Raw genomic sequence first — 17,640 nt, forward strand, 5'->3', positions numbered from 1 at the left:
TTTTAATTGCAGTTTATTTGCTAAAAGTCAAATAAAATTCACCTGAAAATGCAAAAGCCACGCCTCCATTGTAATTATTTTTCGTCATCGTATTTTGCTTCATTAACCCTGGAGGATTTTCCTGGCTGAAGTGGACAATTCGACTTTTTTCAATCGCCACAGAATTAAAAATCAATTAAACATTTCGCGATAAATTCTACATCTGTGGATAGAAAAGTTTTATTATATTTTCGAAAGAAAACTTGGAAAATATTGAATAAACTAAATTCGTCATCAATGAAACACTAACGTCTTTGTTTCACGCAACTGAAACAATGGAAACGTGGTTTGCGCATTTTCTGAGCAAAATTTACCTGACTTTCTTCCCAATATGTATTTCAATGAAAAATATACAAAATTTATTTGGTTTTTTATGTCTTATTGAGACTTATTCAGTGACCAAGAAACCCTTGAAATTCGCTTGAAATCTTGAAATATCTGTAGATTTTTCTCTCTTGCCTCATTTCTCTCTTCAACAATCAGTTTACGAGAATCTCAAAAATGAATAAAGTCCTTTGAATGAAATTAAAAGAAAAAATTACTTCAAAATTGATTCTTTAAAGAAAAGCTATTTACGAGCTTTTTGTTAGAGAAGTGTATAAATAAACTATATAAATTTAAAGTTAAACGTCATTGAAGGATGTATACTCACAAAAGAGATGCTAAATGATGACCCAGAAGCTAAAAATGTTCCAATTTGCAATACAATAGATCTCTTTTCCACTACAAAGTTTTACAATGCTTGCAAGATCTTCTTCGCGATTACTTGAAGATTTCTGAAGAAAATTATGTAGGGAAAACATTTTATTTTATCGCAAAAATATGTGCTCTTTTGCGATTATTTTAACTTTTATTATAATTAATTTTTGATTGATCAAAAAATATAATCAAAATGCCATAAAAGAATTATTCTTCTTGAAACCTTTTGTATTCATTTATGATTTGAAAAATTATAATTTTTCAAAGAAAGTTTTCAAAGTTTTATGATTAATTAAATCTTCTCACAAACCTGAAATGTAATAAAACTTTTGAAAAAAAAAAAGATGCAAATTAGTGCAAATAGGCCTCGTCAATTCTTTTTGCGTGAAAAAAAAACATGATTTGAAAAAATATTTTAAAATTCCTTCATTGCAGATTTTCTCTTTTAAATTTCTAATCATTTAATAGTCTTGATTCTTTTTTTTATGGGTCACATTTAAATTTGAATGACATGCATTCCATTTTATTTTATCCCCTTTGTTCGCAATCACACGAATTTTGTTTTAAAACTTTATTTATAATTTTAAAAAATAATAATAAAAATTTCCTTAGATTTTTTCTAAATTTGAGATATTTTTTTCGCAGTTTACTAAAAAAAATCTTTTAAAATGAAAATAAATAAAACTTGTACCTCCATCTTGGCGTGTTTAGAAAATATTTAGGTGTGGGAAATTGTGATCAAAAAATTGTTTCTTGCATTTCTTTTTTTCTTTAAACATGACCTTCCACATGCTTTCTAAATTCTTGTTAGGTGTGTGTGTATGTAAAATTTATCCCAATAAGTTTGGTTCTCAGTTTATAGTTAGGTAGGTATTATTATATACGTATAAGTGTACACAATAATCAAAATTTAGATTAGGAATTTTTTTCTGTCTCTTTCTCATCCTCATTACATTATAATTAAATTTAATTTAATCTTTTAATAGTTAATCTCTATTATCGAAATATTAATTGGTTTTCTTTTTCTCTTCCTTCATCTATCATTATTTTAATTTTTTTAATTAAGTTTCTTGGTGGTTAATTTTTTCTTGCTTTTTTATCTTTTTTTTCATCTTGTTTAATCTTATATTTTATTTTTGCTTGTAAAACACATTCATATCTAATATTTATAATATATATATATATATATTTTTCTCATTCTTGACACATCAACATTCATAATGTTATAGAAAAACTAATATCTCTCATTATATGCATCACCACACAAGATTTTTCATTCTCTTCTCTAAGTTATTTTTTTTCTTTTGCAATCTCTTTCTTTTTTTTTAAATTAAAAAAAAATGTGTACAGATTGAGAAAGATTTTCTTTTAGAGCTGTGAAAGATAAATCAATCCTCACACAGTTTCACGTGATAATGATTCTTTCTCGTTATTTTTTCTTTCTTTTTTTTTAAATTTAAAATATAAAACAAACTCGTGGACCTCCCTGTCTCACCACATCATTCATCTCATTTGAAATGCCCAAATGATTCTTTTTTCCCATTTCACACAATTGCTAGTTCTTTTTCACTTTCATTTTCACTTCTTCTTCATTTTTCTTTATATATATAATATATTTTATGTAAAAATTGTGATAAAACGAATGACTTACCTAAAAAAATTTCTTTTAGTGTATTTTATAAACCCCTCAAATGAATCTAGATTTTTTTTATTATTTTCTTAAAAGTGTTTCTATGTGTGTGTGTGCTCAGTGTGTATTGTGTGTGTGTTGTGTGTTTAATTGAGCAGGGCTTCCATTGTGTACGGATGCGGCTGGGGTTCTGGTCAGTCAAGTATCACAACCTGAAGATCACTGCCGGGCTGTGTGGTGGCAATTGGTGGAATTGGGGGATTCATATTTATCGTTGTTTTCACCTGGAGACTCCTCCATGGTTTCCTAGCGGCTCGCCTCAACTCAGACAAGCTCAGTCCTCGCCTCGCTCTCCTAAAGACCACCAATAAATGTTATAATTGAAAATTATAAAGATCCTTTTGTATGCGCAGTATGATCATCTCATAAACACTCACTTGCTGGCATCTGTTGCCCTAAAGTAAACATCATCAGGTGCATCCATCCAACTAATCACCTGCTTCCTCCCCGAACCCGTTCGCGTCATTTGAGCAATTTTTGGCTTCCCATTCAACTATTTTTTTTTTTTGAAAGAAAATTCAAATAAAAATTAAAAAAAAATCAGATTATCGCAAACTTTGAAATATTTCAACACTTATTTACATTATTAATAAAATTCTATATATTTACATGATGTCGAGGAAGGGGTTGACCTGCGGCCGCTGCTGCTGCCATCATTGCAGCATACTGCTCCTGTGTGGGTCGATGGGATGGAGCTGGATCCTTATTAGGCCTCTTTGTAGGTGGTCCAACAACAGGAGCTGGCGCTAAAATGAAAATTATTATTTTACTTCTTTTTCTGTAAGAGTTTTGCTTATTTAAAAAAGAAAAAGTCTTCTAGGAGAGACTTTGAGGTTGGTTCTGATAAAATTCTTTACTTTTCTATTATTTAGAATTATTAATAATTAGAAACTAATTAGAAAATTAACAATCTAAAAGTTGTTGTAAGATTTTAACAGATGGGCGTTTTTAAAAAGTTCTAAAGAAAAACAATAGAATTTGTTATTCCAGAAAACATTCAGAAAGATCTTTAAACAGCCCTAAAAAACAAATTTTTCTTCAAAAATTCGATTAAAAAGAAACAAATAAAATGTAAAAATCTTAAAAGATTTTTTCCATAATACCAAAAATCTTACAACTGACGAGTTATAAGAAAACAAAAGAAAACATTTAAATCAGAACATCCCTTTCGTTCCATTTTATGTCTATTTAAATTCACATAATTAATTCCATAAAGATCTTTTGATTTTAAAGTGCTTTTAATCTTTCAAGTCATCTGACATTTTGCGATTGAATAAATTTAAAATATATAAATTCAATTAATTAAATGGACCGTCCACTTTTACCCCAAATATTAATTCCCCCCAAATTTTTTATTGAAAAGTGAAAATTAAAAATCAACCTGGATAAATATTTGACTGACAGCCATCAATTTAAAAATTTAAAGACTTAAATTGTGATTTTATCTCTCGTCAAAAATCTTCCTGAATCTACTTCCAAACATAAAATCCAATTTAGATCTTAATTTAATTCATTTTTGTTAAAAATAAATGAAGAGAAAAACAATAAAACTTACTATCAATGCCATTAACTTCATCGTAGGCGCGTCTTTTGAGTGATGGTGATGGTGCATTCAATGGTATTTTCTCAGCCTCGGGTTTATTGGGTATCCTCTCGTAGAGTAAACTACCATCTGGTGCCTTTGGTGGCTTTGGGAATGCAACCACCTCGGGTTTTGGCATATTCTCTTTCGGTGTTAGAATCAACCACTCTCCCACCGTTGATCCGGGATTCCCCAAACGATTTGCAATGTGCGTCACACTGCCTCGATCCTTTTTCTTATACACAAGCATTGCCTTTATCTCCGGAAGTGTCTTACCGGCAATTGCCATTGAGACTACAACAACACAGAAGAAAAAAAAAGAGAAGAAGGCGGAGGGAATGAAAAAATTAGTCATTTGTGAATGGAAAGGAGGAAATATAAGAAAGAATGAAACATTCACATACATTCTTGCTTTACCGCCTGGAAATTGATGGCGAAGGAGGGTTGTCGCGCCGCTCTTCGTGGCCGTATGAGATGTCTGCAGATTTTGCGAGAGAGACGCGTTGCTGCTGTTGTATAGAGAAAGAATGCCGTTCGTGTCTTCATAATTGGCCGCGGTGAGCCCGAACGTATAGCGATACCATGCGCCTGGGCATAGTGTCTGGCAAGATGGGCTTTCAATTTGAACTCCTTCCCACAATTGACAATGGAGCACCGATGGGGTGGTCTATTTGTTAAATCATTCAACCTCTCATCGTCAATGTCATTATTTGAGCGCTTCTTTAGCGCATCAATATCACTATCAGCTATGCGAGACGCAACTTTAAGGCCGCCATATTTCTTCCAGTATGACCAGCAATTGAAGCAAAGGCGGCAATTGAGGTGCGCTGGACCCCATGAGAACCACTGCTGCGATGATATGCATTGGCAGGACTCGCACGCTTTGCCACCCCCAATACTGGCATTATTCGTAGCACCACTGGTCAAGGCTAGTACATCGTTGCCACTGCTTCCGTTGGAGCTTCCATTGAGAACACCCTTTGTATTATTAATCACCGCTGGATTGGGTTTTGTGTAGTTGGGAATGTACACTTGCTTCAATTTCGACTCAGCTTCCACCGCTTTTACGCGCTTTTGCTGCACATAGCGATCCGTCGTCTTCCACATGTAGTAATATTCAACAATATTCTTCAATGTCTTCCACGGGAGCTGCAAAGTTAAATTTCCAACATTTCCCATTCAAATCTTTTTATCAAAAATTCTTTTCACAAAATCCAAATTTAGCAAGAAAATAAAAACAAAGATAGACGAACTTTTTTCGATAGGTACTCACAAAATCTTGTCGAATGTCATTGAAGTCTTTCCCATATTTCTCGAGGGCTTCCTCAAATAAATTCGCCTCAGATGCACTCCATTCCTCCATTTCGTCACGACACAGAACTGGTCCACTTGATGGTACCAACGAACACATGGCCGATTCAATTGAGTAATTGTGTTTGTGCAGTGTGTCCATGGCATGGAACTATAGGCAAATACACAAAACTTTTTAATAAAATGGCACAAGAAGAGAAATTCCCATGTACCTACAAAAGTCAATGAAATCTATAGGGGTATGTCATTCCACACATTTTTACCCAAAGTGAGATTTTTGTTTTAGGAATTATGTTTTTTTTTTAAATTTTAACCCTTTCGCGTTTTTTGGGTCATGCATAGACACAAGCGTGAAATATTTTATGTTTTCAAATTTCTATGAATTTTATTGTTTTTCACTGTTAGATTTTTAAGTTTAAAGTTTATCATAGAAAAGAATGATGTAACAGAATGGATGTAAAAGATAAGAAGAAGAAGAATAAGGAGCCATAAGGTCTTGAGAAGTTGAGAGGAGCATAAGGTAGAGCAAATTAATAAGTAAAAGCAATGTAAGATAAACTAAAGTAAGAATTAACGTTATAGGAAAAGTCTAAGACATAGGGAGGAACGAAGCTAGGGGTTAAAGACTAATGTGAAGACGAAAAAAAAAATAGTGAGTAGAAATCAAATATGGCTCCTAAGAAAAAATTAATTACATCCATAAATGTTCCCTAGGTTAAAACCCCGCCCCACCCCGCTAGCTTTGTGAATGCGTCATGAAATAAATGTACTTGAAGCCCAAGAAAATTTAACACACGCAAAAGAGGCCAAAGAAGACGTTCTGCCTGAGAAAAGTCCTGTGAAAGTATCCACAGAATAAGTATGTATTGTGATAAAAAGAGCATATGTTTCAATGTTTCACGTGAATGCGAAAGGTTTAAGACGCGTGAAACATACATACACGCAAATGTTTCGGCAAAAAGTTTTGTCAAGGGTAATTGTAAAACTTTTTTTTTAACATTGGACAATATCCAATCACAATCCATCCGCTAATGATTTTCTTATGAATGTCTTACATTCCAATTTTTTAAACATGAATGAGTATGCTTCATGCTTTTAATAACACAATTGTAACGTCATTGTAGATACTTTTCAGTCAATTATCCGAATCGTCAGATATTTCGTCACTTGTTGCTACTTTTGTCGTATCTGTCTCAAAATTAGACGATTTTTAATGCTTATTTGGCTTATTTCAAACTTTTTTGATTAATAAAGAAGTCTAAACAAATGATATTAAGTATGTTAAGAATCACAAACTTCCATTATGTTTATTAATTTAATAAATTAAAATCTTTTGGGAAAATAAATTTAAATTGACAAACCCCTCATGAATCTGTACAAGAGATACAAAAAAAGCAACAAGGAAAAAGAAGTTCAAAAACTCACCAATGTAACATCACGACTAGCTGCTGCTGCCGACATATGAAGGGACGGTTGTTTAACGGAGCTACTGCAGTCAAGAGCACGAGCAAATGTTCCAACGGATCTGGATACAACGAGAAATTGATCTATTTTCCTATCCGTAAGAGCATGATTCGGTGTCCATGTGAGTGTTTCCAACTCCTCGAGGGTCCTATTGTCGGATTCACCCTCCTTCAGTAATGCCGTCACTTCCGTTTGATACCGACTCCCAACGCGAATTTCACCTTTATCCGCCAGCAATGTCTTTTGCGTGGGATCAAATACCAAACAGTAGAAGAACGTATCCTACAAAAAAGATGAAAAAAATCACAAAATTCTTTTTTTAATTAAATCCCATTCAATTAGGGAGAAAATGGTGCAATATTCTATACGAGACTTTTCCACACGCAAAGAGCAAAAGAAAGAAAAAAAAGAACGAAGGAAAAAAAAATGAAAATGCAAAGTGGATGTGAGATATTGCAGCCATTCCTCCCCCTATTTACATTACAAGTAAATGTCTTTGGAATTCGACTTTACTACTATTGTAACTCACGTCTTTGTTTAGATAACTTAGCAGTGATTCGGTCTCATTCAGCAATGTTACTGAACATTTTCCTCTAATATGTGTGGCAGGAAGTGTTTCAACTTGACGCGATAAAAATAATTCTCGATGCTTCATTTGGTGCCGTTGCTTTTGTGTGAAATTTTCACCTTTTTCGCCACCCATGTTGTTTCCACCTGTACTCCTGTCCTCCTCCAGAGCAGCTATAAATGTGTGGCAAAATATAAATGGGAAAACTCCTATGTGTTGCTATGTATATGCTTATAAGGATATATTTTTATTAAAGATTATCTCATATTTTCCTTTTAAAGAGATTTTTCATTCTTTGGCAATTTTTTTGTGTTTGTAAAAGTCATCGATGAAATTTAAAGCGATTATCGACACATGAAAAGTTTTTTTTGTTCAGTACATTGTATATATTTTTTGGTATTATATATTTTCCCATAAACAGATTATTATCTAAAAGAAATTCCATGTTGATTCATAGCTCATTGAATGTAGCTGCGCCAATATTGTGAATTTGGGGGTATTTCTTCTGAGTACATATAGAAGATCCCTCCAGATGCACAAAGAGACAAGATAGGGTAAGGAGGAAATTCAAATTTCCTCCATATTATATGTGAACGTATAAAGAGAGCTTTTGTCCATGTTCTACATAACATTTTACTAGGCCACATCTTCTTCAACCAACATACTTTGCATACGTTAAACTTTTAAATCTTTTTCTTTCAACATTTTTTTTCTTTAACATTTGTTCATACTCCTCCTGTCTATATCCGTAAGTACATAGAACAATAGAAAAGGTATAAGTTTACCTATTGAAATCATTCATTATCAGAATGGGACATACATGAAGGTTTTTGTGCATATGCAGCATAATAAATGCTCTAACGCTTTTGTATAGAACATATGTAGGTAGTAGTCTTTGGATACTTATTGATCCAGTCGAACTGTGGAGTTTGTTTATGTGGAATATGTGAGGAAATGGTCATGTCGGATGTGAAAACTGTAAATAACATTGGCGCGAAAAAGTGGGGGGTAGGTAAGTTCAATGAGCTCAATACAAAATTTTGGGTTTTACATAATAGCTAAACAAAATCAAATAAGAAAGTTTTTCTTTTATTTTTTATTTTTTCAAGTTAATCATTCTAAATTAAAATTTTCTAAATTTCGTCAAAACAATACTTACCTATAGCCGGATCTAATACGGCCTGAGCTGCCTGCTCCTCACCAACTGGTGTTTTGAGCCACATCTTTTTGAGTTTCATGGCTACAGGAGAATCATCAGCAGTTGCCACTAAAATTAATTTAAAAAATTAAAATTAAATAAATATTAAAAAAGCTTTTTTTCAATTATTTTCTTTTTTTTTATCACAACAAAGGACAAAGAAAATTCAGAATAATTCGTATTTAGACCTTCCTCACCTAAACTGTGAAAAAAATATTTATTTTTCATTAAAGAACAAGTATAAAACTAATAATTGCACAGTCGTACACACACAAAATCCCTTCTCAATTTTCATTTGAAGCCACCCTCCTGTTGGGGTGGTGGCGACACTCCAGAGAAAATTTACGTCATTCCCACACTTCAACTAAACCCCCCGTCCGAAAACTTTTCGCGCACCATCATTTCCCTATATGTGGTGTATATGTATGTACATACATATATGTATGTACGGTACGTATATCAACCCCCCACACACACCCCCTCCTGCAGGTAGTAGGTAGGTGGTACCCCAAAATTGTGCGGCCCAAACAAAAGTGCACACACAAAATTCCTTTTATCTCCTTCAGTTCCCATGGAAACGAGCGCTACTGTCATTCACGGAGATGGGTGAGAAAAAAAAGAGAGCAAAAAGTAAAGAAGAGTCGGTCGCTATCATGAGCGCCTGATTGATATGTGGAAGTTCTCACTCACAGAGTTACTGATCCCTAATTTTTTTTTGTCTTTCATATTATTATTATTTTGTTGTAATCAAAACTTTGGGGTTATTTTGGTAGATTTTCGGTTCTTGAATTAACCCAAATGTGCTCAGAATTTTGGTTGAAATGTTCTCCCAAGTCTGATCTCAAAATTGCCTAGAAAATTTAATTCTAAACCAAAATATTCGAAATTTCGTGTAAGATCTTCTTAACCCCTTAAGGACGTTTTCGTCCCATAGATCGTTTTAGAAAATACCGAAAATACCTAATTTAGGCTAATTAATTTTTATTTATTCTGTCCAAACCAATACAGAATTATACATAAGAACACAAAAAAAACATCCCCAAGGACTCACATGACCAAGATGGACGAAAAACCAAAAATTAAAAATTCGAATTTTTTGGAAAAGAAAAATGTCTTATTTGAGCACAAAAACACAATAAACAAATATTATCAGGTCCTTTCACCCGGTGAATTCCTTATTGTCCTTAAGGGGTTAAGCCCTTCCTTAATAAAAGCTTTCTGTGCTATTTCTATGTGTTATTGAACGACAGATCCGAAAAATTTTTGTGCTTTTAAAATATGTTTTAGGACGACATTTCGATTAGTTATATTTCTTTCATCAGGTACATAAATTCGTGGGAAAGCATTTTCTAAAATTTGATAATTATAAAGTTTGTTTAATATCCCATTTTATGAGAATAAATAAATAATGAAAGCCTCCAAGAAGGATGCTACTCACAGACCACAAAGATAAGGCATAAACTCCTTAATATCTTTAGTTGATCAAACAATGTCAACAAACATCTTATTCTAACTTATTATAGGTATACACTTACAGGAAATACAATTAACGTATAATAAAGCTTTTATTAACTAATTGCAATATAATGTAAGGTTGAGGAAACTTTCCCTTACACATTGAACCCACCTTGCAATTATTCTATTGAATTTTTGCATAAAAAGCACCTTGTGCATGAATTCCGTTGCACAATATATATCCATCATTCATCCAAATATGTGCATTTACTTCATGAATCATAGTCAAATCTATACAGGGTTCTACGACATATATTTCATCCCTTCTACATATATCATACATGTGTGTATGCTTTATACATACATTTTATGTTTTCCCACTCATATAAATGGCACGCAAGCGAAAATTTGTTATATGTGAAAGGGAATCTCCAAAGTGGTTTATATAGTCAATTCATGTAATTCCAAGGGCAAACCACCCCTTTTTACTTTTCCTCCCTTTTCTTCTTTTTTTTTAGCTGTGATTCTTTCTTAAAAGAAGCACAGCTTCTGTGTACACTCAAAAATGCAAAGTCGTCAGATCGGGCTCAAATTTGGGATGAGCACGAATTAGGGTCCCTACATTCCAAAAATCGTATGCGCCCAAATTCGGTCCGTTTGTCCGTCCGGCCGGCCGGCCGTCCGTCCGTCCGGAACCTTTTGCTAAATTGCGAGAGAACGGTGATAGATAGAGACTTGCGGTCAACGGCAAAGTTCATATATCGGGTGGAAGAAATCCGATTATGAGGTCAAATCCGCCCCCCCACCACCACGTCCGCCATTTTGAATAACCCCCAAATTTTGTTTTGCCTATATCTCAGCCCCTATTATAGCTAGAGGACTGAAATTTTGATATGTTATAGGGGCCATCTAGACCTTTCCAACGATACCTCATTTTCGAAAATCGGCCAAGCCGTTTAGCCAATATGGCCGCCACAATTTTTCATCGAAAATCGGCCATAACTCGAGAACGGCTTGACCGATTTTGATCAACTCGGGCTCAAATGAAAGATATTAACGAGCCCTACAACTGCTCGGAACATCGCAAGTTCAAAAAATGTCCGCAAGTGGCGCTAAAATCGAAAACAAAATTTTCGATGTGTTTTCGATGAATATCTCGAGCACCGCTTTATAGAATTGCTTCATATTTTGATATGTTATAGTTGACTATAGTATCTATCACCACGCCAAAAATGAAGAAAATCTATGTAGCCGTTCCGGAGATATCGCGTTTTAAAGTTTACATGTCATATCTTGAGTTGCATAAGTCCAACGCCCCGCGAAGCGGGGCGTTTTATATACACATATAAAATAAAATAAAATATATATATAAATGCATAGATATATACATTATATATGTATATACATATAAAAATGCAAAGATAAATATATATAAACTGCAAAGATAAAAATTAAATATAGCATGGATGGAACAGTATAAAGCGAAAGAACGGTAAGTAAAACTTACGGGCTGTGATTCTTTCTTTGTCAGTGAAATGTGAAATTGACGGAAAATTGAGGATGGGCAAATTTTGAGGAAGGCTTTCTCGCGTACCGAATCACAGCCAACGCCCACGATTAAGGTTTTTCACAGAATTTCTGAGCGTTGGCTGTGATTCGGTGCGCGAGAAAGCCTTCCTCAAAATTTGCCCATCCTCAATTTTCCGTCAATTTCACATTTCACTGACAAAGAAAGAATCACAGCCCGTAAGTTTTACTTACCGTTCTTTCGCTTTATACTGTTCCATCCATGCTATATTTAATTTTTATCTTTGCAGTTTATATATATTTATCTTTGCATTTTACTTCTTGTGGATACCCAAAGATACTATGTGTCCGTACTGGTGGGGCAGTTAAAACAAACATCGTTCAAAGAAGTGAACAAATATAGAAATTTTGGTTAAATTTGTACTCAATGTTACAACATATAGAATATGTTAGTACGGAAAAATGGGGTGAATCGGATAGCTCTATGAGGGTGAGGATTTTTCCCCTGAAATTTTGTCACAGATACCTACAAAAAAAACCCTTGATGCGGTTTATCCAATGTGTGTTATCACATGCACATAATCTGATCAACAAAGAAATTTTCTTTATAAACTTCTTTGACTCTGGAAAGAGAATTTCTTCTTATCCTGGCCCTTCTTTGACAAGTAGATCATATACGACTTTAAACTCCATTCCAAACTTAATTCCCAATGTGGATATTTAGGAAGAAAAACTTTCTTTTGAGTTGTCCTGTGTGGGTGTGCTAGAGAGAGAGACTTATAAACAAAATTGTGGCATTGGAGACAGTATCCTGAATTAATGATAATTAAATTATGTTGGTTAAATCAATCAATGATTGATGAGGTAAAATTACAAAACCAATATGTAATGATACTTTTTGATCTCATCTCCCCTTTCCTCCCATATACAGAATTCTTTAGTATAGATCCTTTCATTCCTCCCTAAGATTATCCCGAAAAAAAAAAAAGAATTCTGCGCCAAACCATATACATTTACGTAACAGAGAGAGGACTCTGTGAGTTTTGTGTGAAAGGTGGGTGGCAATGGCGTTGGTGGTATGGCAAAAGGAGTCCTAGAGTTTGAGTGGGTGGCAAATATGATAGGGGTGGGATGGGGTGGGTGGTGCTGGGGGGTTTGATTGGGTGGTGTAGCATCAGATTCGCATACATTCTCACTCAGACACACAACCACAGACGCAAGAACACACACACACACGTACACAAAACACACATCTCACGATACAAAACGTTCTCACCCACCACCACCCACATGTACCCCTAACTCTCAGATCCCAACAGCGCATAATATCTAGACACAGCCGCCATATATATAGGTAGGTACACAGATATAATGCACATACACATTTGTATAGCCATCGTATAAAATACTGTGAGTACTGCCGAGCGCTGTGGCTCAAAAGATGAGAGGGGATGAGGGGGTGGTGTTGGAACCAAAAGTGGGTGGTGGGCTTGGGTGGGTGGGTTCAGGAGGTTTTCGTACAGAATAACATTGCAGAGTATGATGCGATGTGTGCAGTGGCATGAGTTAGCAGGGTGGCCGGAATGGTTAGCTGGTGCTTCGCTCTTTTGGGTGGCTCTTTTGAGGGGTGGCTGAGCTGTGTTTATACATTACCATTTCGTATACATCTCATATATAGCTCTATATTATCTATCTATATGTAAGCACGATGGCATGCTCAAAGGGTAGGGGTGAGGTGGGGTCCATCTTAACAAATCGATATCATTCTCTTTTTGAATGTTCACCGTGCTTTTAAATGTATTAAACCCCACCATGTAGGTATATATATTTATTTAATTTTCATTCCTATTCTCTCATTCTCAAAGGTGTCACACAATGCAATGAAGATTGAGAAATATTTAGTATAGTATTAATTAACAATTTGCAAAGTTCTTTTATGAATTCTTCCACACAACAAGACTTTGTGGATTAAATCTCCATGCGCGAATTAATATGAACAAAAAGGACAAGAAAAAATATTCCATCCTATTTCACGCATATCACCCTATGAGATCATGGTAGACACACACTAAAATGTTCTTCAGATTAATTTGGAACTAATTAGTTCTCAGTAATGTCCATAAAATAATATAAAATTCCTGATTAACTTCATTTAAAATTTCAATTAAATGGAAATAGTTTCTCATTTGCAGAAAATAATAAAATCTCAAACTTGTTGGAATAGTTCCTATCATTTTGTACCGCAATTTACAAAGCTAGCGAGAAAAGTTGTGGTACCAAAAAAGCCCGAAAAATCGATTTTTCACCTCAAACCACCCCAATATATCGCTTCATCTAAACTCTTGTTTATGTCGCTTGCATACACTTTCCTCTCGCTCTCTTCCCAAAACGAATAAACAGCACACAACATATCTTCTCTATTCATTTCTCATCTCAATCCTAATTCTATATACATATTAGTTTCTCCAATTCTAATTCTTTCAATGTTTATATGTACATTAATATACGGTTATTAACATTATTATCTAATTTGCATTTATATGCAAAGCAAATAAATGCACTCGGAATTGAAATAATTCATAAATTATGTTTGTCTGTACATTCAAAAGCAAATTCATCCTTATTCTATCACCTATCAATTTCAACATAAAGACAACGCTTCTTGGTATATTCAACATTCATATTAATTAGACAGAAAGAGAGAGAGAGAGCGCATATGTATAGTATAAAGGTAAAGACCAAGTTTATAGGTAAAAGGCATAATACTTACTCTGATGTTTGTCAGCAAGTTGAACTAATGGGGTTGGTAAGTCTCTTCGTCGATAGAAGCACATTACTTTAGCCTCAACATTGCCTGAGGGTGTTTTATTTAGCTCCTCAATCCGACGAATTTGATACGGAGCTGAAGATGATGTCTCAAAATAGACATAATCTGAAAGTAAATTTAATAAGAGTGATTTTATTAAAAAAAAAAAAATCTTATATATTGTTGCTGAGAAGTTAATTATGTATTGCTTCATAATTATCGTCAAATTATTTCTTGATAATTTATCGTTTATCTTTATCTTTGAACGTTTCCTTAACAATTAAACGTGTATTCCGTAGTCAAGATTTCACGATCTTGATTTTCTCTTTGATTGCATTCAATCTAAAAAGAATTTCAAGATTGATTTTAATATCAGAACCAATTGTCTTGGTTTATTTGTATAGCTCATTTCTTACTTCTGAGTATTTAGTTTACAAAAAGGTTTGTGTGTAACTCTTAGAATTAAATAGGCTCTAAAGAAAAATTTCGATCTGTATTCTTAATTTGAGTTCTTGATTAAAATCTTTATGGAATTTAAATCATTTTTATATCAAGTTATTGTCGTTCAAAAGAAGATAAAAGAACTCCAAACATGTAACAAACCTTGAATTGTAAAAAAAACGATATTTTACAGAACCTTGAGCTTAGAATTTTGAATCTTAAAATTTTTGCTAAAAAAATTTCTTTGAAATATTTCTTTTATATTATAACATTAAAAGAAAAACCATAGTCCAGATATTAATATCTCAACGATGGAAAAACCCAAACAAAACATAATTTTGCAATTTATCAACTAACATAGCATTAAAATTGCGATAGAAACTGGGAAATTTACTTTGAGAAGTCTTATCTAAATAAGGCTATTCGCAGAATTTGATGCAGTCTTTTAGCAAAAATTAGTAAATTTCAAGAAGTAGTTAATCCATAAAAGATAATCCTTCAAAATAAGTGTTAAAAGAAAACCTTTCAAAAGAATTTGAGAGAATAATATAAATCAACCCTTCAAAGAAAAGGAATAGGTAACAGAAATTGACCAAAAAAATCATTAAATTGCCCCGAATTTCCCTTTGTTTTAATTTAACAATAAGGGATACCGGGGGAAAAAAAAGTCAATTTGCATAAGTTCTTATCTGCAGGATTCCCCAAGGGCAAATAAATTCCTCGATAGGTCATTTTTATAGGAAATTTCCTAGCCTACAACTTTGTCTCAGACCGCTTTTCTCTATCACCACGGGAAATATGAGTTTTCGAGCTTTTCCTTAACCCTTCCACATCTGACTTTAATTCTTATTTTATTTCATTGGCAATGAGAGAGGCCAAATGTAGAGGCAATTACCCTACACTCAACACCAGCAAAGAAAATGGTAAACTGCTCTTATACAGGCAGGCAAGGCAGGCAGGCGAAAAGCCGTATAATGAACACTTGCGCCGCACAGAGGCAGAAAAGAAGAAAATGCATTGTGGAAAATGTATAAGATAAGGTGTTGTCTTATGCAACTAGTGATATGTTGAAATATAATCACTTTCACTCTTGTAAAATGTAAACTGACCACCTAGTGTTGCGTTCGGTGGGACGCTGGCTTTTTTTTTCTTTTAAATAGCCAAAGCAACATAATTAGTAGGCAGGGTAGCATAAATGAAAAAAAAAAGGAAGTGAAAATTTCTGCTGCCATCCCCCAATTTCTCCGTTAACAAAGCACAGGCTTTTGCACCAGGAGCTGCTTGTTTAGTGAAATCCCATTCGGGAAAATCACCAAAATGCAATGAATTTGATATTGATGGATTTCGCAGCAGAGTTCTCTCCCTGGAGGATATGAGAGCACCTTTCTGCACACAACCAACGCAAATTGATGCGATGGCAAAGCACCCGGAGACGTGGTGAGGAGGGCAGAAATGTGTAGGTAATAAGGAGGAGAAAATGGAGTTTATTTATGTACAATTTCAATCGCCACTTATTTTTGGACACCATCGTGGTGACACAGTGTAGGTATTAATACGCATCCATTGAGAGAAAATAATAATTGAAAATGTGTAGTACAGAGAATCTCCTCTCTATATACTCTACAACACACCTCTATCATTTGCACGGTGCGAAGAGGAGGGGGTAGGCGGTAGTGGGAGGGGGGAGGCAGAGAAGAGGTCATTATTCCAGACAAAAAGTGATTGCCTAATATAATTTTTTTGGCGTATGCGAGCCACTTTGCTTCATCACTCTGCGGAGATTTTGTCTTTTTTCGGGAGTATTTTGGCCCCACAACAGCAGTGCCGACGACGGAAGATGATGCGAAAAGAGACGAGGGAGAGAAAAGAAGAGAAACAAATGCGTGGAAGCGCTTCTAGCCATCGCTCAACCATTAAATCCATTTTGTGTGTTGCTTGAGCCCGTAAGACGAGGAAAAGTGATTATTTTCCGAAGCGCGCAGAGGAGGTGGAAAAGGTGCCAGTGGCCCAGATAAGCGGCGGCGGCTGCACCACCAACAATCATTCCGGGACGCCACACACACGGCAAATCCCGTCAAAGACAATGCAGCGCCGCGTGGGGGCGCCCTCGCTCGTGGTCGCGAGAGACAAAAGGTGTCAGGAAAGGAGATACGAGCAATTTTGGGCCGCGCTGCTCGTTTTCCACCACGCATATGGAGGTCTAAGTTAGAGTGTTTTGGTACAAGCACCGCCTCTCTAGGCTAGACTGTTTTGATGGAGAAGAAGCTCACCTCCGACCCGATACATGTTTGCGGTCATATTTGCGCTGAAATCAATCAAAACACTTGATCACCACTTAATCCACAGTACTTGCTCCTCATTTAACACACAATTCTACTTGTTTGATCACAAAAACCGCGTTAAAATTGTTTTTATTCACACACAAGCACGGGAGCCATTTTCTTTTTCCGATTTCTTCTTCTTCTTTCACATGACGTTTCACCAAGGGGTACGTCACGCTTCCAGATTCTGAAACATTTTCCCCCCCTCCATCATTAGCGTGTCCCAAAATGCGAGGCAGTGTTTTTTTTTACATTTTTCGCTAAATTTTTCATAAAAAGCATAAAAATGTCGGTTTTCCAAAAATTATGTGGAAAATTTACGTCAAATGATAACATTAAACACATTTTTTTCTTTTATTTTCCTGTTTGAATTTAATTTGACTTTAAAGTTTTTTTCTGTATTTTTTTTACCAAGTTTTTGCTTATTTTACCAAAAAAATAAACCTTAAAAACCGACCAACCGGTAAAAAAAGCCGGATAATTGAGCTAGAACCGTCAGAGGGTGAAACTAGAATTTTCCCGCAGTCGTCAAATGTTTT

General features: G+C 34.7%; 1 protein-coding gene across 2 annotated transcripts; it reads right to left on the reverse strand.

The window, feature by feature from the left end:
* Window positions 1–1,212: 1,212 nt before the first annotated feature.
* Window positions 1,213–17,260, reverse strand: LOC129797864 (metastasis-associated protein MTA3). Of its 2 annotated transcripts, XM_055840728.1 has the most exons (11): window positions 17,051–17,260; window positions 14,304–14,465; window positions 8,513–8,620; window positions 7,315–7,526; window positions 6,747–7,067; window positions 5,284–5,472; window positions 4,415–5,159; window positions 3,984–4,304; window positions 3,038–3,174; window positions 2,806–2,921; window positions 1,213–2,722 (listed from the first exon to the last, which is right to left on the reverse strand). In XM_055840728.1, exons 1-11 carry the CDS (start codon window positions 17,076–17,078, stop codon window positions 2,563–2,565), a joined length of 2,499 nt encoding a protein of 832 aa, XP_055696703.1. In that variant the 5' UTR covers window positions 17,079–17,260; the 3' UTR covers window positions 1,213–2,562. The 2 variants fall into 2 exon arrangements, with proteins under 2 accessions (XP_055696703.1, XP_055696705.1); XM_055840730.1 differs by lacking the exon at window positions 1,213–2,722 and having other exon boundaries at window positions 2,808–2,921; window positions 3,011–3,174; window positions 17,051–17,254.
* Window positions 17,261–17,640: the final 380 nt, after the last annotated feature.

The sequence above is a fragment of the Lutzomyia longipalpis genome, chromosome 1 (genome assembly GCF_024334085.1).
Source record: "Lutzomyia longipalpis isolate SR_M1_2022 chromosome 1, ASM2433408v1".
NCBI classification, from domain to species: Eukaryota; Metazoa; Arthropoda; class Insecta; order Diptera; family Psychodidae; genus Lutzomyia; species Lutzomyia longipalpis.

Coding starts and splice junctions, on each gene's coding strand:
- LOC129797864 (XM_055840728.1), bottom strand. CDS start 17,078: ATGACCGCAAACATGTATCGGGTCGGAG. Junction 2,922..3,037: donor AACCCCTTCCTCGACATCAT/GTAAATATATAG, acceptor AAAAAAAAATAG/TTGAATGGGAAGCCAAAAAT. Junction 2,723..2,805: donor AGGGCAACAGATGCCAGCAA/GTGAGTGTTTAT, acceptor GGTGGTCTTTAG/GAGAGCGAGGCGAGGACTGA.